At 33.6% G+C, this 25,582-nt stretch overlaps 1 protein-coding gene across 9 annotated transcripts in view; it reads right to left on the reverse strand.

The window, feature by feature from the left end:
• AKT3 (AKT serine/threonine kinase 3) overlaps positions 1–25,582 on the reverse strand; it is a 430,706-nt gene that overhangs the window by 195,806 nt on the left and 209,318 nt on the right. For all 9 annotated transcript variants that reach the window (XM_077168486.1, XM_077168483.1, XM_077168491.1 and 6 more), the window contains 2 exons: positions 18,897–19,008; positions 1,790–1,934 (listed from right to left, as the gene is read on the reverse strand). In XM_077168486.1, the coding sequence (XP_077024601.1) occupies positions 1,790–1,934; positions 18,897–19,008 (257 nt within the window). The remainder of the gene's footprint in view (positions 1–1,789; positions 1,935–18,896; positions 19,009–25,582) is intronic.

Consider the following 25,582-nt stretch of genomic DNA (forward strand, 5'->3'; position numbering starts at 1 on the left):
AAGAACAGCTGAACAAGGTACTTAACTTCTCTGAGTCTTAGATGACTCAGTTTCAAAATGGGATAGTAACCTCAGATGAAGAGAATTATATGACATAATACATATAAAAGTACTGCTCAGAGCCTGGCACAAAATAAGCATATTAATAAATGAGTACAACTGATAATTAGTGATGGGGGATGGATTCCAAAATGATCCACACTGGTAACTGCAACGTTTTAGAATTTTTATATCAGCTTCACACACACAAAAAAATCTTAAAACCTCTATAATTTACCAATTTTACATCTTTCAAGATGTCTGTGTCCCTTCATTGAATATCCTTCTGATAAATTCCCACCCTCATTTCCAAAACTCTTTCATCCATCAGTCATAGAACAGTTGGTTACGTTGTTATAAACTTCCCATTTCCAATCTCCAATTGCCTCAACACAGCTTATTAATCTTTGTTTTAATTCTTAACAATTTTAATACTGCTTAAACAAGTATAATTTCTTTTGAATGGGGAAGTATATACTTCAAGGGACAAGGATAATGGAGACCCGATTTTAAAATTATGAACATGGTCAAATTTGAAGTAAATTTTGTCCTTGCAAGAGTAGCTTTCTTATACATGAGTAGGTAGTTAAGCTAGATCATGTTTTCTTTTTGCAAGTACTGAGGAACAAGAAAAGTAACATTAATTTCAAAGAAAAGAGGGATTAAGGTTACCAAACCGATAGAGGATAAACCTTCAAAAGGAAGGCAAAAAAGGTTCTCAGACATTCAGCCAATATCAAGCATGGGATTTAATTCAAATTAGAACAGAAATTCCATTCAAGAAAGAATAATTATCTAAATTGTGACTACATAACTTCACCAAGTCCACATTAGTTAGCATATAAAAGAGGGATATTTGAATTCAGGTAGTCTAATTCCCAAGGGCTTTTAATCTTGTGTTAGTAACAAATTACATGGATAATACCTTTTTAAAAAGTGGTTTTTACATGAAGAGTCATTTTAAATTTATTATAATAAATACATCTGAAAATCATAAACGGTATATTGATTTCTTCTAATATCTTTATCTTTACATTAATCGTAAAATAACGTTGTTTTTTTTTTTTTTACATACAGAAGTTCTTTTCACTTTTCCTATAGCAATGAAAAACAAAGCACACAATTTCCATAAAGCTATGAATTGGCACTTATTATGCTGATGTGAGGGAAGGAAATGTCTGTTTCCCTCAGTGGTTCAGAAGAAACCATTAAAATAAAAGGGCATTATTTCCAGGTTTGTTCACTTTCCTGCTGACATTAATGAGGCTGGGGGCACCAAGCAGGAAGTACAACCAGAGCCATTTCTGCTTCTGCTTTCAGGATACAAAGAATATTGCATGGAAAAGGGCAAAATCATTAGGAAAAACATTACCAAGTTTTAAAAACAACTAGGAATAAATGAGAATTGTATGGCACATCAATCACAATTTTTAATTCCCCCCACCCCCAGCACGGCAGGCGAGAACTCTGCCTGCTGAGCCACTGTGGCCCACTCCAGCCACAACTTTTAAAACCACAAACTCTATCAGCTTTCAAGACTAAAAGTGCTGAATCACTGAATTAATGCAATGTTTCAATTAAGTGGTTTTAACAACAGCTATTTCAATTCACCTGGATGAAACCCTCCATATGCTTCATATCATAAGATATTTGATGGATAGCTTTTCTGTAAATGTCATTTTTTACTATATTTCTTCCAGACAAATAGGTGTTATACTGAGTAGGGAAATATGTTATCCATGTTTTCTACCTTTCTTTTATGATGGGTTGTGGAAGCATCCATCTCTTCCTCCCCTATATTATCAATTTGGGATGTGGGACTACAATTCATTCTCTCCTCTTCTTGCCTCTGAAGTCTGTCAGCTACAGCCTGGATAGCTTCTGTCCATTCTTCCCTATAAAAATGAATCAGACAATTTAAATATTTTCCATTTATAAAATATAAAATTAGCATTAATATAGTCTATTCCTGGATAATACACACATGCAAACACTCACAGAAACACAAGCACACTACCTCATACTCCCACTCTTCATTGCAAGGTGAAAATAATCCTAAAGTTATATTACTTTCTAAGGCTAAAGTTTGCAATAGCATTTATCTGGAAGTATGTTATAGAAAAAAAAAGGAGAAAAGGTTTATTTAAAAATCCAAATAAAATCCTCTAAAAATACAGTTAAATTTTATTTGTCTACATGCATTCTACCTACAAAGTAAACTGACTTCATAAAGATTGACGTCAATTTTTAAAATATTTTGTTTGCCCATTATAACTCCATCACTGAGATATTTGAAAGCTTTATTGTGGTCCAACAGAAGTTGCAAGAAACAATTTTCTAGTGGGAAGTTTCATTGTTCCCAGATCTTAAATGAGCTTCTTAAAAAAAAAGATAGGCATAGGTTGTAGCTTAAAAACTAACTCTCAGAAGCACTCATATCAAGCTTTAATATTTTTGACAGTTGTACTTTTTGTCAAGATTCATTTTTCTCCACATAAATTTCAAATTCAGTCTGTCAATTCCTCAAAGAAAAGTCTGTTAGGATTTTGACTGGAATTGCTTTCAATCTACAGACCAATTTGGGTAGGTGAAGGGGGCTGCCATTTTAATAAATTATGTCCTCAAATCCATGAACATGATCTAGCTCTCCCATTTCTTTAGGTATTTAATTGCTGAATAAAATATTTTCCAATTTTCTGTGGAAAGGTCTTGCACATTTCTAACTGAAATTGTTCCTAAGTATTTTTTTGATGCTTCTATGGCAGTTTCTATTTTTAAAAAACATTTTTAAGATTATTGTCTTACTAATATCTAGAAATACAACTGATTTTTTATATTGACACTAGATCTAAAGGCTTATTAAATTCATTTATTAGTTTTAGTAGCTTTTATTTTTGTTGATTTTCTTCACACACAATGATCTGATGTCTGAAGGACAGCTTTACTTCTTCTGTTCCAAACTGTATACCTTTTATTTCTTTTTCTTGCTTGATTGTCTAGGATCAAACTTCCAGAACAATGTTAAATAAAAGTGCAGAGAGCAGACATCCTTGCCTTGTTCCACATTTTAGGGAGAAGGCACTGAACCTTTCACCCTTGAGTAGCATGTAAGCTGTAGATTTTTTAGTTACCCTTAAACATATTTCATAAATTCCATTCTATTCCTGATCTGCTAAAAGACTATACTATGAAAGGATGCTGCATTGTCCAATGCTTTTCTGTACCTGTTGAATTGACTATATTTTATTAATAAGATGAATTTTGTTGATATATTTTCAGCGTTAATGACACCATGAGTTCCTCAGACAAGCTCAATTTGGTCATGATGTATTATCTTTTTAACAGATTGCTAGATTTACTTTGTTAATATTTTGTTAGGAAATTCTGCATTTATGTTCACAAATGATACTGATACAGTTCTCTTTTCTTATGACAGCCTTGTTTGGTTATTGAAAGGAGGGTCATAATGGCCTTATTAAATAACTTGGGATGTGTTTTAATTAGTATTAACTAATTCAATTTGTTTCATTGATAAAGGGCTGTTCAAATTTTCTAAATCTTTCCTGGGCCAGCATTGGTAATTTGTGTTTTACCTCTTTTTCACTTGATCAATCTTACTAGAAGTTCCTTCTTACGTTGATTATTTTTCAAAGAACTAGCTTTTATTTCATTAGTGATTCTCTGTTGTTTTTCTGTTTTTATTACACTGACTTCTGATCTTATCTTTATTTTTTCCTTCTTTCTGTTTGCTTTAGGTTTAATTTACTCTACGTTTTCCTAGTTTCTTAAGAAGGAAGCTTAGATAGGTTATTGACTTGAGACCTTCATTCTTTTCAATACAGGCATTTAAGACAATAAAGGTCACTCTAAGCATTCCTTTAGCTACATCCCATAAATTTTGATAAATTTTATTTTCATTATCATTTATCAAAAAATGTTTTCTAAAGCTCTTCTGTTTTTCTTGACCCAATTATAATTAAGGTGTGTGCTGTTTAATTTCCAATTATTTGGAAACTTCTGGTTATCTTATTATTGATTTCTAATTAATTCTATTAGGTGGGCCACGGTGGCTCAGCAGGCAGAGTTCTTGCTTGCCATGCAGGAGAACCGGGTTGGATTATTCCGGGTGTCTGACCATGTAAAATAAAAACAAAAACACAGGGCTTAACTCTATTGTGATCTGAAAACATACTACACATAAATGCAATTCTTCCTAAATTTATTGAGAATTGTTTTATGACAGAGAATATGGTCTACCCCAATGAATGTACCATGTGCATGTACAAAGAATATATATCCCACCATATTGGGGTATAGTGTTAATAAATATCAATTATATCAAAAAGACTGATAGTACTGCTCTAAGTCGTGTTGAGTTTTTTGTCTAGCAGTTCTATCAATTGCTGAGGGGAGTTTTAAAATTGCCACAAATGGTTGTGGAATTATCTATTTTCTTCCCCTAATTCTATATAACACATATACATATTTATGACTGTTATATCTTCCTTTTCAATTGCTTCTTTTATAAAGTTTCTCTGGCAGTCTCTAATAAAACATTTGGTTTGAAACCTGATGTTAATTTAGCCAATCCTTCCTTATGTTTACTGACTGCGCAATATATCTTCTTCAATCCATTTATTTTCATATAGCTTGAACTTATTTTTAAAGTGTCACTTATACAGAGCATATAAACGGGCCCTGTATTTTCATCAATTCTGACATTCATGACTTTTTCACTGGCATGCTTAATCCATTAGTATTTAATACAATTACATATATGGTTGCATATGGACCCTACCATTTTACTTTTTTATACTTGTCTCATCCTTCTAATTTTGTTCCTCTTCTCCTGCCAGTTCTTGTCTTATTTTAGACATTCTTAGAATCACTTTGTAATTTTTCTTTTGGCTTTTCAATAATTTTTACATTATTTTTATATGCATACTAAGTTTATACAGTCCACTTTCATAATGTACTCTGGATTAATTATTTGTTTATGATTCCATTTCTTCCTCTGTTAGGATGGTAGCAATCATATTTTCACCATCCTTTTAGCAGTTATTTTTTAAATTAGAACACACATCTTTGATTTAGCAAACTTTTATTATGTCCACACTGTTAACTCTTCCCAGAAAATGAAATGATCTCATAAATCATTAACTCTATTTTTCATTTCTTCTCAAATTACATATATTGCTCAGATATTTTTTATTCTCTATATATTTACTCATAAAGATAATATCTTTTCACAAAAATCAAAACTCATTTGGATTTCTCCATACATTACTAATTTTAATTATTTTTCATCCTACCCTACAGCTCTCCTACCATCTGGGATTAATTTTACTTTGTCTAAAGGTTTAGTATTTCCTTTAATATAGGTATGCTGGTGACCAATTCTATTCTATCAAACAAAATTATTCTTATTTTACTTTTGTTCTTAGAAAATATTTGTGTTTATTAAGCAGTTATATTCTTTCAGCACTTCAAGAATATCATTCCACTATTTCTGGTACCAAATATTTCTGTTGATCTTTTGGCCTAATTGTTGGTCCTTTGGAGGTAAAGTTGTTTTTTTTTTTCTCTCTCTCTCTATTGCTTTGACAATTTTCCCATTGTCTTTGGTTTTCAACAGTCTAAAGGATCTAGCTGAGGTTTTTTTGTGTTTTTCCTGCTTGGGATTTGTAAACTTATTAATCTATGCTTGTTATGTTTAGCCATTTTGGAAAGTTATCAGATATTTTGCCTTCAAACACATTCTGCCCCATTCTCTCACTTTATTTTTTAGACTCAAATTACACATTTATAAAATACAGTGAGGTATTCCTTTTTGCCTCTCATGCTTTATTCTTATCTATTTTTATTTCTTATCCTAGTATCTCTGCATGTTTCATTCTATATGATTTTAATTTCTCTAATTTTCCCTTTGTCTGGGTCTAATTTACTGATAAAATCATCCACAGCAGACATAACTTTAAATATTCTGCTTTTCAATTTTAGAATTTTAGTTTTTATACTTTCTAGCTCATGGTTGAATTTCTCAGTATTCACTTTTATTTCCTGAAACATAATAATGCTTACTTATTTAGAACTCTGTTCAATAAATCCATTATATAGAGTCCCTATGGATCTGATTCTAATGTCTGTTTTTTTCTCTGGAGTTTTGGCCACATTGTCTTGGATTCTTGCATGCTTGCTTATTTTTAAACGAAACGTTCCACAGATAACTGGGGTTCTAGAAGAATAATATCTTCCTTTTGAGAGTATGCACATTTTCTTTTAGCAGGCTTCTAGGAGACTACAAACCTTAATCAATCTCAGGCATTAAAATAATGTAAAACTAAGCTTCAACACTGCAAAAGTCAGTCTATTTCCACTTTGCTTTTCTTTCTAGGATGTAACCCTTTAGGATGCCAATCCAAAATACAATAGTTTCCCATGCCTCTTCTTTGGTAAGCTCTAGATTCTCCAATTTGGCTCCAAGATCTGAGAACTATACAAAATCAAAGCCTAGTTTCTTAAACTCTCACACACTTACCTCCTTCAGATTTGACAGACCCCTAGGGGAAAAGGATACTATCTCTCTGGGTATTTTTCCTCCATGAAGTTTTGACCCCATAATTAATTCTTTACAGCCTTATTGGTTTTCTGATGCCTTTTTAAAAAGATTTTGCCCAGCTTTTCTAAGAATTCTCATGTGGGCCACTGACCCAAATTACTTAATTCACCATAACTGAAAACAACCCAACACCATTTGGGGTTGGGATGGGGAATATGTTCCCCAAAAGAGTGCTGGGTCCAAGTATCCTACTAATATAAAGAGAATATCCAATTTTATAATTCCTAAGTTATATTGGAAAATGCAATCAACTTGGAAAATAAAATGAAGCCTCTTTGAAGCAAGCAAATTAATCATTTAAAAATAAAATACTACTTAAATATCTAAAACAATTTTCAGATGCTAATCCTTCATTTGCTAATAAACATTTAATTAAATATGTAACATATTTGCATTATTAAAGGTCAAATAAGTCATGGCTTAGGAGGAACTTAAAGCCTAACAGACTGATATTATGAATAAATACAATAAAGTACTATTGACAAAATGATGCAAGTATGTACCAAGTATAGTGGTGTTCTAAGGAAAACAATGGTAAATTTATGGTGGGGACCAAAGGAAAGAGGGGATTCTTGAACAGAGATATATGAGATAAGCAGGTTCTTACTGGCATGAAGAAGAAACCAACAATGGAAGGTATTCCTGGAAGTAGGGGAGGTAGGGCCAGAAGGAGATGATGCAAGTGCCCAGTTTAGAATTAGTATTTGGGGAACAGTAAGTAGTTCATATATATGGTCTGCAATGGATGTACATATGCACACACGCACATCTATGTGTGTGTATGTGTATGTGTGAATGCATAAGAGTGGTGGGCCATTGTGGTGACAACGATAACAATTAACTGTAAGAAAGAAAAATAATCTGGGCCCAATCTTCATTATGCTGGTAAGACACAGTCAGTAGTATATATATAAAAAGTCATATCTAGTAGTTAATTATTTGAAGTGTACTAATTTAAATGAGGGGGGAACAAGCTGAATTCTTGATATTCTCACAAGCAGTGCAGACAATCAAAACTATAGGTTGAGCCCCCAATCTTGGGGTTTGTTCATATGAAATTTAACCCCACAAAGGACAGGTCAAGTCTACTTAAAATTAGGCCTAAGAGTCATCCCCAAGAGAACCTCTTTTGTTGCTCAGATGTGGCCTCTCTCTCCAGCCAACACAAAAGTAAACTCACCACCCTCCTCCTGTCTACGTGGGACATGACTCCCAGGGGTGTGGACCTTCCTGGCAACGTGGGACAGAAATCCTGGAATGAGCTGAGACTCGGCATCCAGGGATTGAGAAAAACCCTAGAATGAGCTGAGACTCAGCATCAGGGGATTGAGAAAACCTTCTCGACCAAAAGGGGAAAGAGTGAAATGAGACAAAATAAAGTGTCAATTGCTGAGAGATTCCAAACAGAGTCGAGAGGTTATTCTGGAGGTTATTCTTATGCATTAAACAGATATCACCTTGTTAGTCAAGATGTAGTGGAGAGGCTGGAGGGAACTGCTTGAAAATGTGGAGCTGTGTTCCAATAGCTATGTTTCTTGAAGATGACTGTATAATGATATAGCTTTCACAATGTGACTGTGTGATTGTGAAAGCCTTGTGTCTGATGCCCCTTTTATCTACCTTATCAACAGATGATTAAAAGATATGGAATAAAGATGAATAAGAGGGGGAATAAATGTTAAAATAAATTTAGAGTGAAATGCTGGTGATCAGTGAGGGGGAGAGGTGGGGGGGATGGTATGTATGAATTTCTTTCTGTTTTCTTTTCATTTCTTTTTCTGAATAGATGCAAATGCTCCAAGAAATGATCATGATGATGAATATGCAACTATGTGATGATATTGTGAATTACTGATTATATATGTAGAACAGAATGATCAAAAATTAAAAAAAAGAGGGGGAAAACAAATGTCTGCTATTATGATAATTATTAAATATTGCTTTAAAACAGAGAAATAATAGGCAAAACTATCAGAAAGGAAGAGACAAAATTGTTATCTACAGAGTTTATGTTTTCAAAAGAATAACTGTTTTGAATTACATAAGAAACAGAAATCAATAACTTCCCTTTTAATATAAAAACTATCAAGATATAATGAAAAACATCAAAATCTCAATACCAATAAAAATATGAAATACCTAAATGTAGTGAAGTGTTAAATACTGTAAATGGATCAATGCTTCCCAAATTAATTTATACAATTAATGAATTTTAATCAAAATACTGATAAGACACAAACAACCTACACTGACTCCAGAAGAAATATAAGAAGTCAATAGACAAATTACAAGTACAGAGATTGAACCAGTCATTAAAAACCTCCCAACAAAGAAAAGCTGAGGACCAGATGGATCCACAGGAAAATTCTACTAAACATCCCAAGAAGAATTAATACCAATCTTGCTCAAATTCTTCCAAAAAATTTAACAGAAGTGAACACTACCCAACTCATTCTATGAAGCCAACATCACCCTGATACCAAAGTCAGATAAGGATACTACAATAAAAGAAAATTACAAACCAATTTACCTTATGATATAGATAGAAAAAATCTTCAACAAAATACTAGCAAATTGAATCCAACAGCGCATTAAAAGAAGTATACGCCATAATCAAGTTGGATTTATCCCACGTATACAAGAGTGGTTCAACATAAGAAACTCAATTATTGTAATACACCACATTAACAAAACAAAGAAAAAAACTCACATGAGCATCTCTATTGACACAGAAAAAGGCATTTAACAAAATCCAGCATCCTTTCTTGATAAAAATAAATAAATAAAACTTAGAATAACAGCAATAAAAGGAAATTTCCTCACCATGCTGAAGGGCATATTTGAAAAACTCACTGCTTACATCAAACTCAGTGGTAAAGACTGAAAGCTTTCCCTCTAAGATCTGGAATAAAGTAAGGATACCCACCATCACCACTCTCATTCAACACTGCAATGTAAGTTTTAGCCAGAGCAATAGGTAAGAGAAAGAAATAAAAGGAATCCAAATTGGAAATGAAGAAGTAAAACTGTCACTATTTGGAGATAGCATGATTCTATATAAGGAAAGACCCAAAAAAATCTGCTACAAAACTACTAGAGCCAATAAACGAATTCAGCAAAGTGGGGGATACAAGATCAACACACAAAAATCAATAGTGTTTATATATACTGATAATGAGCAATCTGAGAGGAAATCAAGAAAAAAATCTCAGATACAATAGCAACTAAAAGAATCAAATATTTAGGAATAAATTTAACCAACAATGTAAAGGACCTATACAGAGACTATTATAAAACTTTGCTAAAAGAAAACAAAAAGATGTAAGTAAAGAGAAGGACATTCTATTCTCATGGATTGGGATACTATATATTGTTAAGACATCAATTCTTTCCTGAACAATTTATAGATTCAACGCAATCCCAATCAAAATCCCAACAACTTACTCTGCAGAAATGGAAAAGCCAATCATCAAATTTTATCTGGGAGGGTAAAGAGCCCCAAATAGTCAAAAGCATCCTGAAAGTGAAGAACTAAGTCAGAGGACTCATACTTTCTGATTTTAAAAGTTTTAATAAAGCTATAGTGGTCAATACAGCGTAGCACTGGTGCAAGGAGAGGCAAATGGAATCAAACTGAGAGTTCAGAAATAGATCCTCACATCTATGGCCAATCGAACATTCAAAAGGCTTTCAAGCCCACACAATTGGGAAAGAATAGCCTCTTTAATAAATGGTGCTGAGAAAACTGAATAGCCACATGCAAAAAATTAACAAAAATTAACTCAAAATGCGTCAAAGACTTAACTGTTAAGAACTAGGACCATAAAACTTCTAAATGAAGGGAAGCATCTTCAGGATCTTGTGTTAGGCAATGGTTTCTTAGACTTTATAACCAAAGCACAGGCAAAAAAAAAAAAAAAAAAAGAAAGAAATACATAAATGAGACCTAATTAAAATTTGAAAATTTTGTGCAAAGGACTTGACCACGAAAGTGAAAACACAACCTACTCAATGGGAGAAGCATTTCAAAACCACATTATCTGATAAGGGTTGAATATTAAGAATACATGAAGAAATTCTATACCTCAACAATAAAAAGACAACCCATTTTAAAAATGGGCAAAATACTTGAATACACATTTCTCCAAAGAGAAGATACCAAAAAGCACATGAAAAGATATTCATATTAGTCTTTAGGGAGATATAAATCAAAAGCACAAGGAGATACCATTTCATACTTATTAAAATGGCTACTATTAGAAGGAAAAGTACAAGTGTTGGAGAGGATGTGAAATAATAAGAACACTCATTCACTGCTGGTGGGAATGTAAAATGGTGCAGCCATTGTAGAAGACAGTTGGCAATTCCTCAGAAAACTCAACACAGAATTACCCTATGACTCAGCAATCCCTCTATCAAGTATATACCCAAAAGAAATGAAAGCAGGAACTCAAATAGATATTTTGACACTGATGTTCACAGTGGCATTATTCACAACTGACGAAAGATGGAAGCAATCCAAGTGCCCATCAACCAATAAATGGATACGCGAAATGTTCTATTACATACAATGATATATTATTATTCAGCGGTAAATAGGAATGGAGTTCTGACATATACAACAACATGGATGAGCACTGAAGACATCATGTTGAGGGAAATTAGCCATACACAAAATGGCAAAGATTGTATGATATAACTGATATGAAAGAGTGAGAACAAACAAATTCACAGTCAGAATCTAGAATATCAGTTACTACTCTGGATTGGGGAGAGTGAATGAGGAGTTAATTTTTAAATTGTACAGAATTTCTATTTGGGTTAACTGCAAAGTCTGGTAATAGATGGTGGTGATGGTAGTACTGTGAAAGTAAGAACACTGAATTATATATGTAAATGTGCTTAAAATGGGGAAATGTTAGGTTGTATAAATGTGACTAGAATAAAAATTTAAAAACAAACATAGGGAGACATCAGTTTACAGATTGAAGAAGTTGAGGTGAGCCCCAAATGGCATAAACCCAAAGAAATTCAGGACAAGAATTTCATAAACTTTCAAAACAAAGATTGAAAAAGATTTGAAAGCAACTACAGAAAACTGAAACCTTACCTATTTGACAAAATAAATTGAATGACAGCAGATTTCTCATCATAAACTATGGAGTCCAGAAGGTAGAGGCACAATACTAACAAATGCTAAAAGAAAAGAACTGTCAACCTCCTATAGTTGATGAAAATATCCTTCAGGGGTAAAGGGGAAATCAAGGCATTCTCAGATAAATGAAAATTAAGAGAATTTGTAACCAGAGGACCTACCCTAAAAGAACAGCATATAAAAGAAATGCTCTAAACAGAAAGGAAATCTAAAGAAGGAATTTGGATGTATCAGAAAGAAAAGACATGGCGATCAAAATTGTGGATAAATACAATGGGATTTCCTTCTCCTCTTGAGTTTTCTAAATTATGGAAAATGGTTGAAGCAAAACTTATAACAATTTCTGATATGTTCCTAAATTTGTGTAAATACATAAGATAATTCTATTATGAAAAGGGGAATGTAACTGGTAAAATGGCATCCCTAAGATCAGACTCTGCTCTGCTACCATTCAGGTAAACCAGGAGAATTTGTTCAGCAGATCTTTCTTCCCATGATTACTGTCTGGGACATTTACCCAAAAGGAACAATTTGTCTCCATTTTTTTGAGATTACAAGTAAACTGACTTAGAGTAAATTCCTTGGCTTCTTTCCACATCACTTATTCAACCCTCTTCATGAAGGGAGGAGCAAATAATCTCTTCCATGATCTTAGCAGAGGGCACAGGGTATGCTTACCATAGCCCCTCCTTCTCTTTTTTTGGAATCTACCTCCTAGAGACAGACTACATAGTAGTGAGGGGTCTGTAATCATGTGTTTTTCTCAGTGCATGGGCAAAAAAGCATGTCAAATTTAGAGTGAAATGTTAGTAAATATGCATCCCTTAAGAAACCAAGCCAAACCCTCTAATACAGAGTACATCACTAATAAATTTGATATTTTATTTTCAAAAACAAAACAAACACAGGACTGTGAAACACAGTGAAACCTATTGTAAACAATTATACTATGACAGTACAATTATAAAAATATTCTTTCATGAATTATAATAAATATACCTCACTAATATAAGATTTTAATAATAGGGTAGTAAAAGAGCACTATGTATTTTACACATTTAATGCATGATTACTCTGCAATCTTTTAACTTCTCTAATAAAAAAGTCCTATACACAAAAATTATTAATAGGAATTTTATTTAGACCTTAAAAGCAATCTAGTGCAGAAGAATGCACTAGAAAGCCAACAACTATCTTTTTTTTTTTTAACATGGGCAGGTACCAGGAATCGAACCCGGGTCCTCTGGCATGGCAGGCAAGCATTCTTGCCTGCTGAGCAACTGTGGCCTGCCCCCAACAACCTTTTGAAAAAGGAAAGTAATAAGAGAAGACTTGCTCTGTCAGAAATTAATCGTTTTATAAAATTACTGTGGTGGTTAACTAACAGTAATAATCAATTGATTTTAAGTAAAGGAGATTACCTCCACTTACTTGAAGGCCTTAAGAGCAAAAAATGGAAGATTTCCTAAAGAAGAAGAAATTCTGTCTCAAGTCTGCAGAATTGAAATCCTTCCTGGGTTTCCAGCAGGCTGGCCTACCCCACAGACTGTGAACCTGCCAGCTCCCCCGTTCCTCCCCAACAGCATAAGACAATTTCTTAAAATAAATTGTTTTTAAAATATAGGTATAAACACACAACTGAGAGACATATCCTATTGGTTCTGTTTCTCTGGAGAGCCCTGACAGATAAAGTTACCCTAGTAAAAATGATGTGGTATAAGTGCTAGAATGACAGAAAGAGCGGGGGGGCGGGGGGGAGAACGTCTAAATACACAAGTATTTATGCATATGTGCCATCTATAATCAGTGAAAAAAGAATGAATTATTCAATAAATAGAGATTAGACAACTTGTTTCCGACTTGGAAAAAAAAAAGGTGTTAGATTCTAACCTTACATCATGCATGGAAATAAATATAAACTAGATTAAAGATATTCTTACAATAGTTAAGGATTTTGGACTGGGAGATGGACTATAGAAAACGGAGTTTTATCTATTTCTCACTAAGTCTACTTACATCTCTACTGATATTAAAATCTCCAAATACTGGATTCAAAATGAATCCAGAAAAACAGCCACTATCTTTCATTTTTACTGTAGCTGCTTTATTCTACTCACAAATTGCAAATGAAAACTGATTTTCAGAAAAGTAGTGTGATATTATCCCAAGAAACAGCAAAGGATTTTACAATCTTAAGATGTGGCGTAAGTCCAGCTTTGCAAACTAAATGGCAAAATGGATTATGTTTCAACGGGACACTGTAAAACCACTAAGAATAATATTTTCAAAGAATATCTGTTGACATGGGAAAAGTTCAATTCATTCAGTTAGTCAACAAATACTATGCCAGGCCATGAGTATATACTACAGATAAAAAATGAGTAAGGACAACACGATCCTTGCTCTCAAGAATCTTACTGTCTAGTGAGAAAACCAGACAAAAGACCACAATTGTGATATATTTGATATATAAAGGACAAAGAGATATACAAGTAAATAGAAGGACCTACCCAGTCTATAAGAGCTGGAGAAGATTTTGAAGGAAAAGTGACACTTCAAGCTCATATCATGAGGATATGTGCGAACGAATAGCCCACCAAGGTTGTGGGTGAAGTTATAAGCAAACAGAGGATGCAGCATATGGAAAAGCTCATGGAGGCAAGGGAGTGGGGAGAGACACAAAAGTATATGTATACTAGAAATTTAAGTACATTTTAAACGGAATAAGATGGAGAGTGCATAAAAGAAAATATTATAAAGGCTTCACTCTGGTTAATAGAATTAGAATTGTATAATTTCTAGTTCTTTTTTATTTTTCTTTTCTATATTTGCTAAATGATCACACATTACTATTTACAGTTTTTTGATAAAAACATTAAAATAATACTTTATCGTTTATTAGGGTTTTTTAGTTTCGTTTTTGCTCTAATCTTGGGTAAGTCTTAGAACTTAATTTATTCAATAAGAAAACAAGGTTAATAACATTGAACTTAACAGGGTTGTTGAACTGCACCAAATATAATTATTATCCAGGAAAGTAGTTCTGTAAGAGTATTCCTTGGACCTAACTCAGTATCAGAGCTGCTTCTTTCAACCTAAAAAGGCATTAAGATAGAACAGTGGACCTGGGGTGAGGGTGGGGGTGGGTGGGTGACAGATGCCAGGAATTGATATTGGTTAAGGAAAGAAACTGAGAAAACGGCCCGGCCCTGAAGAAGTTGTTTAAATGATTACTGTGGTGGTTTGGAGCTATATATCCCAGAAAATAAAAATTCTTAACCTTAATCCATTCCTGTGGTTGTGAATTCATTGTATAAGTAGGAACTTCTGATGAGGACATGTCAGTTAACACAATCAGGATGGATCTTTTTTTTTTAATGCAATTTTATTGAGATATATTATATATTCACATACCATATAATCATCCAAATTATATAATCAGTGGTTGACAGAATAATCATATAGCTGTACATTTATCATCACATTGATTGTTAAATATTTCCACTACTCCAAAAAAATTAAAATAAGAATGTAAGTAAAAATAAAAGGGAAAAAGAACACCCCAAACAATCCATACCCCCCCATTATTTATTTTTTTTCTTTTTCTTTATACTCTATCTATACACTGGATTAAAGGGAGTGCCAGTCACAAGGTTTCACAATCACATGGTCACATCTTAAAAGCTCTATAGTTATTCAATCACCTTCAAAAATCAATGCTATTGGATTACAATTCAACAGTTTCAGGTATTTCTCTCTAGCTACAACAAAAACTGAAAGGAGATATCTATATACTGCTTAAGAAAAGCCAAAAGAATGAAAGAGGACCTCTATCTCACACCTTATACAAAAATTAAATCAAAATAGATCATACATAAATATTAGAGCTAAGACCATAAAACTTTTAGAAGAAAATGTAGGGAAACATCTTCTAAATCTTGTGATACACAGCAGATTCCTAGATCTTACTGCCAAAGTACGAGCAATGAAAGAAGAAATATATAAACGGGATCTCTTCAAAACTGACCATTTTTGTGCAGCAAAGGACTTTGTCAGCAAAGTAAAAAGGCAGCCAGTGCAATGGGAGAGAAAATTTGGAAACCACCTATCAGATAAGGTTTTAATATTCAGAATGTATAAAGAGATCCTGTAATTCAGCAACAAAAAGACAGACCACCCAATTAAAAAATGGGCAAAAGACACAGACAGACACTTTTCTGAAGAGGAAATACAAATGGCTCAAAAACATATGAAAAGATGTTCAACGTCACTGCCTATTAGGGAAATGCAAATCAATACCACAATGCAGTATCATCTCACACCTACTAGAATGGTCATTATCAAACAAACAGAAAGCAACAAGTGCTGGAGAGAATGTGGAAAAAGAGGAACACTTATTCTCTATTGGTGGGAATGCAGACTGGTGAAACCACTCTGGAAGCTAAGTATAGAATTGCCATTTGATCCATCAATCCCATTACTAGGTATATATTCAGAAGAAATGAAGGCAGGATGGATCTTAATTCTATTCATGGAGTCTTTTATAAGCAGAATGAAATTCAGACATACACAAAGAAAGCCAGATGGCATAGCCACAGCTGAAAGTCAAGGGAACCTCAAAGAGAAGGGAAAGGCCAAGAGAGGCCACTGTGTACACTGTTATGTGACAGAGAAACTGATGACCTAGAATTACTAGTACCCACCCCTAGAAACACCACAGTACTCAGGGAGAAAAGCATCATCTGGATAATCCTGTGATTTTGAAGTTCTCCTAGCCTCAAAACCATGAGCCAATAAATTCTCATTGTTCAAGACAGCCAATTGCATGGCATTTGTTTTGGCAGCCAAGAAAGCTAAAATAGTTACTTTATTGTCACTCACCTCTTAAGCACTGATGACAGTCAATGCCAATCAATCCAGACATTTTTACTCACTGAACCTGGATCCAATCTGAGTATCTTCACGATAATACTCTAAGCAATCACTTACAATTAATCTAAGATGGCATGCTACTTGAAATCTTTGCTATAACTAATTTGGAATTTCAAATGTGAACACAACCAATTCTACAAGTCTTTAAAAAAGATAGTTGGTTATAAAAATGTTTTTTTAATTCATATTTTGATTTTTTTTTTGCATGGGCAAGCACTGGGAAACTCCAGCATGGCAGGCAAAAATTATTCCACCGAGCCACCATCGCACCGCCCTATATTTTGATTTTTATGTTTAATGTTATGTCTTCTCTTAAGAAGTATATCTTACTTTTAAAATATTAATGAAGGTATTTTAAAATAAGTAGGCTAGACTTGATCTTGAGGTTTGCTCTTGTGAAGCTTAGTTATGTAGTGGAGAAGGTTAGCCTACCGATAGGAATGCCTAAGAGTACCTCGGGATGACCTCTTTTGCTGCTCAGATGTGGCCTCACTCTCCCTAAGACCAATTCTGCAAGTGAAAGCATTGCCCTTCCCTCTATGTGGGACACGAAATCCAGGATGAAAGTCTCCCTGGCAGCGTGGGAGATGACCCCCAGGGATGAGCCTGGCCCTGGCATCGTGGGGCCAACAATTCCATCCTAACAAAAAGGGGGAAGAGAAGTGTAACAAATAAGGTATCAGTGGCTGAGAGAGTTCAAGTTGAGTCAAGAGGCTACACTGGATGCTTCAGTTAGACATTGCTACCTAGCATAATTTGCCAAACCACAACAAAAACGATTCCTGCCAATCTTAAAGAATACCTAGGGCATTATATAAGATTCTACAAAGGTTCCATACCCTAGGTTAACTCTCCAAATTTACAACCTCCATGTGGGTCCCTGGACCAGATAAGCCCTGAAATGCAGAGGTGCCAGCAATTCCAGAACATCCACTAGTTTTATCCCCCCTCTCCCATATTATCGACAGCCCCTTCCAACATGAAAAAGTTAGAATGGGCATAGCCCAAATACCCCTAAAGAGTGGGAGAAAGAGCAAAGGAGATGGGGGAGTTATACAGAGAAGGTATAACAAATGAGTATGAGTGCTACATCATTATACTGATATTTCTTTTAGCCTCTAAAGAAATATCAATATACAGCAGCTAAAAATAAAAACTTAAAATCATGAAATTATAACTCATACCAAATTCTGAAATCAGTTCTACAACTAATTGTTAAGATGTACTTTGAAATATATTGCTTTTATGTATATGTTATTTAAAGAAAAGGAAGAGTATATCAGAGAAGATAGGATTTAACAAATGAGTATGACTGCTTAATCATTATATTGCTATTTTTGTTGGTCTCCAGTGTCTGGAACAGCCAGAAGTAAAAATGAAAAATCGTGGAACTGTAACCTATACCAAACTTTAAAAGCTGCTCTATAACTACTTGTTAAAATGTCCTTGGAAATTTATTGCTTTTTTGTATACATGTTATATTTCACAATAAAAAAATGTTAAAAAAAATCCATGGAACTACAGTACTCGGTGAACTCTAAGTTAAACCATGGATTCTAATTAACAGTACAATAACACATGCTATCACCAATTTTAAGAAATGTTCCACACCAATGCAAAGTGCTGATGGTAGGGTGATATATGGGAATTCTGTATTTTATGTATGATTATTCTTTAAACCCACAACTTCTCTACATAAGGAAAAAGAAAAGAAAAAAAAATAAGTAGGCTAGAAATGGGTTTGGAACATGTTTTATTCTTTTTGAACCTTTATAGTTTATTGAATACATTACTGTGATGAGGTTCTGAAGTAGTATTACTATGTACCAGACAAGAATGAGTCTTAGAACATATGCATTTTAGAAAATAAACCATTATTTATTTTTTATTGGCAAGACATGTCTAATAATTATGTAAAAAAAAAAGTAGGATACTAGAATCAAGTACTTGTTCCTATTAAATTTTTAACACTTGTAGAGGTTTTAGTATTTCACACACCCGTTATTCATCTAATAAACCAAGAACAGAACAATTAAGGGACCAGAGAACTTTACATTTCTTTACATACATCTGTAAGTAATGAAGACAAATACAAAAATGTCTTTAGATCGATTGGCGCTTTTTCAAAAAATTGAAAAATAAGTTTCTTACCTTTCCTCTGGAGTATCTACATGAAATGTTCTCTCTATAACAGTGGTCCACTGGAGACATCTGATAATAAATGTGTTTGGCTTTGGTCGTTCTGTTTTCATTAACTGGCATTCTAGAAATAAAATAAAGTGTCTCTTTAAACCCAGAAGTAAGCACTTGTGAACTGCAGAGTTCTATTGTAAACAAAACACACCACAACCTTACAGTTTTCTATGAACATAGACTCAAGCCTGAACACAGCCTGACACTGGTATTTCTTTCCAATCCTACTGACCACCCTGGCCACATACTCTATTAAATTAGCCAAAATGGATGACCTAATTCCCCAAACACATCTTGATCTTTCCTGTATGTATACCTTTACTCCAGCTGTTCTTGCTATCTGGAATGCCTTCCATTTTTTCCATCCCTATCCATAGGCAACCACCTACAGTCAAAATAATACCAATCCTTTAAAGGTTCAGATCAAATCCCTTCTCTTCAGAAAGCCTTTTATAACAAACTGCCTACCTGACCACTTCCTCCTCTATATTTTCATTACTTATTACCGAGTCACTTTTTTTCACTTTACACAGACTATTTTGTATTATTTATCATTTTAAGAAGATTTTCTTATCTCTACCTAGATTAAAAACCTCTTGAGGGTATAAACTGCCTATAATTCTTATTTAGTTCTTAACTAGCACCAGTCAGTTAAGAAGAAACAAACTCTGTCTGGGAATATCTAGGAAGACTTCACATAAAAGGAGCAAAGTATAGTGGCTAAAAGTTCAAATTCTGGTATCAGTGTGCTTAGGTTCAATTATTTTTTATGCCATTAACTATGTAAACTTGGACAAGTTAATTAACCTCTTTGGGCTTCAACTCTTAAATGGGAAATAATTAGAATAGCTACATCAAAGGACATAGTTTGAGGACTAATAACAAATTCATGAAATGCTTAGCAAAGTCATTACTCATTTTAGACTAATTCTTTACTGATGCTATACTAAAAGAGATCATTCACCCAAAGGACTCTCTACTTAGTCTTTTCCTCTTTTCTAGCCACTTGCCATGGTTTTAGCCTTTATCTCTTAGTCCAAAAAAACCAATATTCAAATTACTTTCCATCTTAGACGTCTACTTTAAGACACACATGTCTAACTACACAGTGGATATTTCTACATACTAAGTATCACACCCAATCAAACTCAACATTTTCCACCTAAATCAATTCTTCTTCATGACTTTCCTAATTTCTCCATTCATCCACAATAAAAATCAGATTGAAATACCCATAGTATATGCCATTACATGACTTTTCCATCACTGCTATTTTACATCAGACTATGCCCAATTCTTAAAACCTCCCCAACTGCCATAAACCCAACACCTTATTCAGAGATGCTGAGAGACTGGACAAGTTACTTAAAGATAGAAACCATGTTCTAATAGAAATCTCAATACATCCAAAAGTGAATTTCTGATCTTTCCTGCTGTGTTACCCTTGCCAACCTCTACCTATCTCTCTATCTCAAATGATGATAACTCCATCGTTTCATGTGTTTACGTAAAACATCATGGATATCATCCTTAAATTCTCACTTCTTTCACACTGAATTCTCTACTTCTAGAAATCCTACTGCCTCTACCTTCAGTATCTGATCGCTTCTCCACCACCTCCACTACACATTGGATCAAACCTTGTATCTCACCTGATGACTCTAATAACCTTCTAACAGTTCTTGCCTGTCTCTTATTGCAACATATGCTCATAGCAGCAGGCTAAAATCTACAAATGAATTTCTGCAAGAAAATTTCTGTTATGTCTCCAATTCACTAAGACTAGAAGACAAAGGTCTTCAATACATGATGTGGCTCTCCCATTCATCCCTTAAATTTCTGGAAAGTAAAGTCATCAGCTGAAAATAAGGTTGGAAGAAGATACACTGGGGCTCTGAGAAGAGAGGAGATATAAACTACTCCTCTAGGAGAAGAGAAAAGCAAACAGACTACAGACATATACAATGACTGTCAAACAACATTTAGGTTCCATTGAATTTAATAATCACAAATTTAAAGTAATACTAGGGAGCATGGTCATGTATTTATCTGCAGATATATTCAGCTGCCAGGGTGCAGGTAGGGAATATACAGAGGATTGGAGTTAAGCAAAGCTTTGATTTAACTACCAGACTTTGACACAGTAGGCGAGTAAAATGAGTAGAAGATGTAAGGCAAGGGAATGATTATGATAACTAAAGAATTTTAAATGGAAAGGAGAGAAAAGAGAATATAGTGAGGAGCCAGGGTTGTGAAGGATAATGAAAAGGTTGTAGAATCAATATATCATAAAATCTACCATCTCACAGTTAAACTTTATATAGCAATGTTACATATTTTCTGAAATATGAAAGTTTTAAAATACCAAATATAGCATGACAATTCATATTGTTTGTTCAAAAGTTTCAAAATATTGAACACACTGAACCAATAAATAAACACTTTCCTTTGATTTAGTCTTCTGTTAAGGTACAGACAACGTCTGATTCTCTTTTGAAACCCGCTGTTCCTTCTCAACACAATTCTTTCATTTTTAAAACTCTTATTATGGTTAGAGATAGTAATTCGCTATACTGTCCTATATTTGTTTAATATATATTAATTTGATCTTCACGCTAAATAAAGTCCTTAAAAGTTAGAAATTATGAGGACAACTCAATCTCACAGACCTAGGACAGTGACAGCACATAAGGTTGTATAGTAAATACTTGATGATTGACCAATTCATTGACTGACTTTTAACGTAAAGAATAGGGCCAGGCACTTAAAAGAGAGGCAGGCCTGATAAAAATACCCAAGAGTAAATTAAAGAGTGCAGAAAAGCAAGAAGAGAAGAAAAGCAAAGGAAGAATGCCCAACATAAGGTTTATTTACCTATTTCAGTTTTAGTTAAGGTTCCTATTATGGAAATAAATTACCTAAGGTAGTAATTAAGATAATGGGCTTTGAAAATAGTAATAGGGTGCATTCCTATGTAACTGAACTTAAAAATATCAGGTCCAAATCCACAGACTTCACTCTCAGCTGTGAGACCTAGGCAAAGTATATTATATCGCTAAGCCTATAGATTCTTCATCTTTTAGATGCTCCATCAGAAATAAAAGAAAGAACTTAAAAAGGAAGTATATTTTCAATATATCTTCATTAATATCTAAATGAAGTTTAAACATTACAATCCAAAGAACTTCTCAAAGCTAGAATTTTAAAATCTATTTAGAATACTACATATCAGAGTTATTATCAATTACTTTAATTTACAAGTCTGTTAGAAATTATAATAAAAGCTATACTTTAATTACCATTCCCAAGCAGTCCACTGAACAGGAATTGTGTAGAAAAATTTAAATATTTCTATTTACTTATGCAGTAGTTTTGGGAAAATATTAGAATAATAATATAATGATGTAAGATAGTTGTATTGACTTGTTTTGACTAAATATGCTACGTATTTCATGGACTCAACAACATATATGAAATGTCAATTATAAGGAAACACTATTCAAGATTCTAGGCATACAAAGATGGGTAAAAAATTCTACATGCTCACAACACAGAACATATTTATTATTAATCATTCCACACATGTACTTATAAAGTAATATTTCATCAAGTCCTTACGAAGCCTCCAGTCAAATAAAAATGATACATGCAATTAAGAACAAGTAGCATAATAGAAATAAAGCTTTATTTTATAGTCTCAGTATGACTCTATAAATGAATCCGATTTCTAAATAATAGTCATTAGAGTAAAACTGTAGAAGAGAGAAACGGCTACCAAAAACTGGCTCAGGATATTCTAGCAATAGTTGGATCATTACCAAGAGAAGAGAATACTACACGACAATGTCTTAGTGGCTGCTGTTGTTCATAAAGAAATGCAAAGGGCTGAATCTGAATTTAAAACAGTTGGAACTCTAGATTACTGTTAAAACAAGTGAGCCAGAAAATAAGAATATTACAACTTTGGGTTTTCGCTTGTTAGCCATAATAAGGAATCAAAAATACATGCTAGGACTCTCTGTAAAAAAAACAAAAACAAAAACAAAAAACCCACATGCTACGAAACTTGTAAATTTTCAGACTGTGTTGCTTTCTGATTTGAAAACTCAGATTCTTAAAGAGGAGAATGGTTAATATTTCTTTAAAACATATTTTCTTTCTAGTTTTGTAAAGATTCCCAATTCAAGCTAGGCCACTTCAAACTTTTTTTTACACAAAAGTATATATATTGAATAGAGATTCCAAAAAGTACTAATTAGATAACAATTTATAATTTTTTGAAACATTTAATAAACATGAATAAAGCAAGCATTCTTATATAGAATTTCAGGTAGCTAACTTTTATTTTATCGTAACACATGATACTTTTCAATGATGTATTTATGTTGGTACTTAGTTAGAATAGTTAAACTCTCCTGAGCAACTTGAACTACAAGCTGAATTTCAAACGCTGTTTATTTTACACCATTCTGAACCACAGATGACAAAGTTTGTTAGAAGCTGTAATTACTCTGTAAAGCCTGAAAGCCAATTAGAGGGTCTGCAACATGCCAGTTCAAAAAAAAAAAAAAAAAAAACCCAAAAACTATTTCTTGGGAGATCATCTGTTCAGGTTTTATTTAAAAGTTTATGGATTATTTCAACCTCTTTAATGCTTTAAATACTAATTTTAGTCTTTTTAAAATAATTTAACATTCAACATGAAAAAATTATAAAAAGACTATTATAATCATTTTATAATTAAATCACACAATGAAATATGCTGACTGCAAGTTATAACAACCAGAGAGTTTATTAAGACCCCAAATATGTTTCTGTTGGATGTCCTTTAAAAGGGTCAAAAAGCATTTCCTGAGGGGGCCACGGTGGCTCAGCAGGCAGAGTTCTTGCCTGCTATGCCTGAGACCCAGGTTCGCTTCCGGTGCCTGCTCATGTCAAAAAAAAAAAAAAAAAAAGGAAAAAAGCATTTCTTTCTTTTATTTTCCTCTTAATGCTTTCACCCCCCAGAGACAAAAAGTATAGTGCCCAAATTACAATGCAACCAATCCACATTAAGGAGGGCAGTGTCTTGGGTGCAGCAGGTGCCCTGGGAGAGAGCAATTCTAACAGAAGATTCTTGTACCAGACACTACACTCACTGGGTGGTTCACAATGTTACTCACTTGATTCCTCATTCTCTTAATAAGAATTTGATTGCCAGGAAAACTACCTTTAAAAATCAGTAATCTCGGAAAACGAGTCTGTCCATTTCTTCTACACCTTCCCCATACCTTGCCTGTGTTTGGCCCTTCTCTATGTGACTTCTTCAAAGAAATCCAGGATAACTTTCACCTGGTAATAATGTTTGAAAGGAAGAGGGGCCCAATGTGGCTGCTGCTGGCTCTTTTTCAACAGTGTAGGGATGGGCAGGAATGAGAACTATTTCCCAGCATGAACATGGTTCTTGCTTCTTGGAGGGGGATTGGGAGGAATGAAAAGGGTGCTGGGTTGTATAGAAAGAAGTTAGGAGGGCAGAGCCTCTGGGTTCTTTCACTACTGATTCTTACATATTGCAGTTCTAATAAAATTAATGATAATATATTTTTTCAATTACTAATGCTGAAAAACTGTTTCCTAAGCTTGCAGGGATACAGCCTCAGTTTTCAGATTATTTGTGTGCAAACCATTTATTTATTACCCAAGATTCAACAGATCTCTCTCCAGGAAAGGAAACAGAAAGGGGAACAAAGAGGTTCTTATGGTTTATTTAATAACACAAGGAATTCTATAAATTAGGGAAGTCCTCATTAGGGTATTAACATTATATTCTCCCTATAAAGATGTTTATGACTTTATGATCCATATTCCAAATTCTAACATTTTGGTTATCACCAACTTTACTATGTTAGGATTAACACAGGTTACTATTTGTAGATTTAAATTGAATTTGAAATCATGACATGTTAATGTGAACTTTTCCTAATACATTTTTCTTTAATGAATATGGTCATCATAGATACCACTATTTACCAAAACTATTTGCAGATCCTATATATTTTCCCCATCAATATTTCTCGAACCTTATCTATTCACCAAATGTTGTCTAATTAAACAAACACACATATAAAGAGTGTTCAAGAACAACTGTTCACTGTATACTCTCTGCACACTTGAAATTTCTAGTAAAAAAACTATGTGGCAACTGTGGGACAGCAATTAAGATATGAAACTGACATGAGACATTGCCTAACAGAGAGAGAGAGAAGCTGCATACAAACACCTAGTGTGGATTCAAAATATGTGATTAGGCAAGTTGATCTTTAACTTATTTCTTTATTTACTTTTATTGTACAAATCATCTCTGCTTACTACAGAAAATTTCAGAAATAGGTATATTCAAAATGAAAAGAAAAATAACCCATAATCCTATTACCCAGGTGTGCTGGTTTGAAAGGATATATGTCCCTAGAAAAGTCATGTTTTAATCTAAATCCCATTTCATAAAGGCAGAATAATCCCTATTCAATACTGTATGTTTGAAACTGCAATCAAATCATCTCATCTCCCTGGAGATGTGATTTAATCAAGAGTGGTTGTTAAGCTGGATTAGGTGACGACATGTCTCCACACATTTGGGTGGATCTTGATAAGTTTCTGGAGTCCTA

The sequence above is a fragment of the Tamandua tetradactyla genome, chromosome 7, assembly GCF_023851605.1.
Source record: "Tamandua tetradactyla isolate mTamTet1 chromosome 7, mTamTet1.pri, whole genome shotgun sequence".
Classification (NCBI taxonomy): Eukaryota; Metazoa; Chordata; class Mammalia; order Pilosa; family Myrmecophagidae; genus Tamandua; species Tamandua tetradactyla.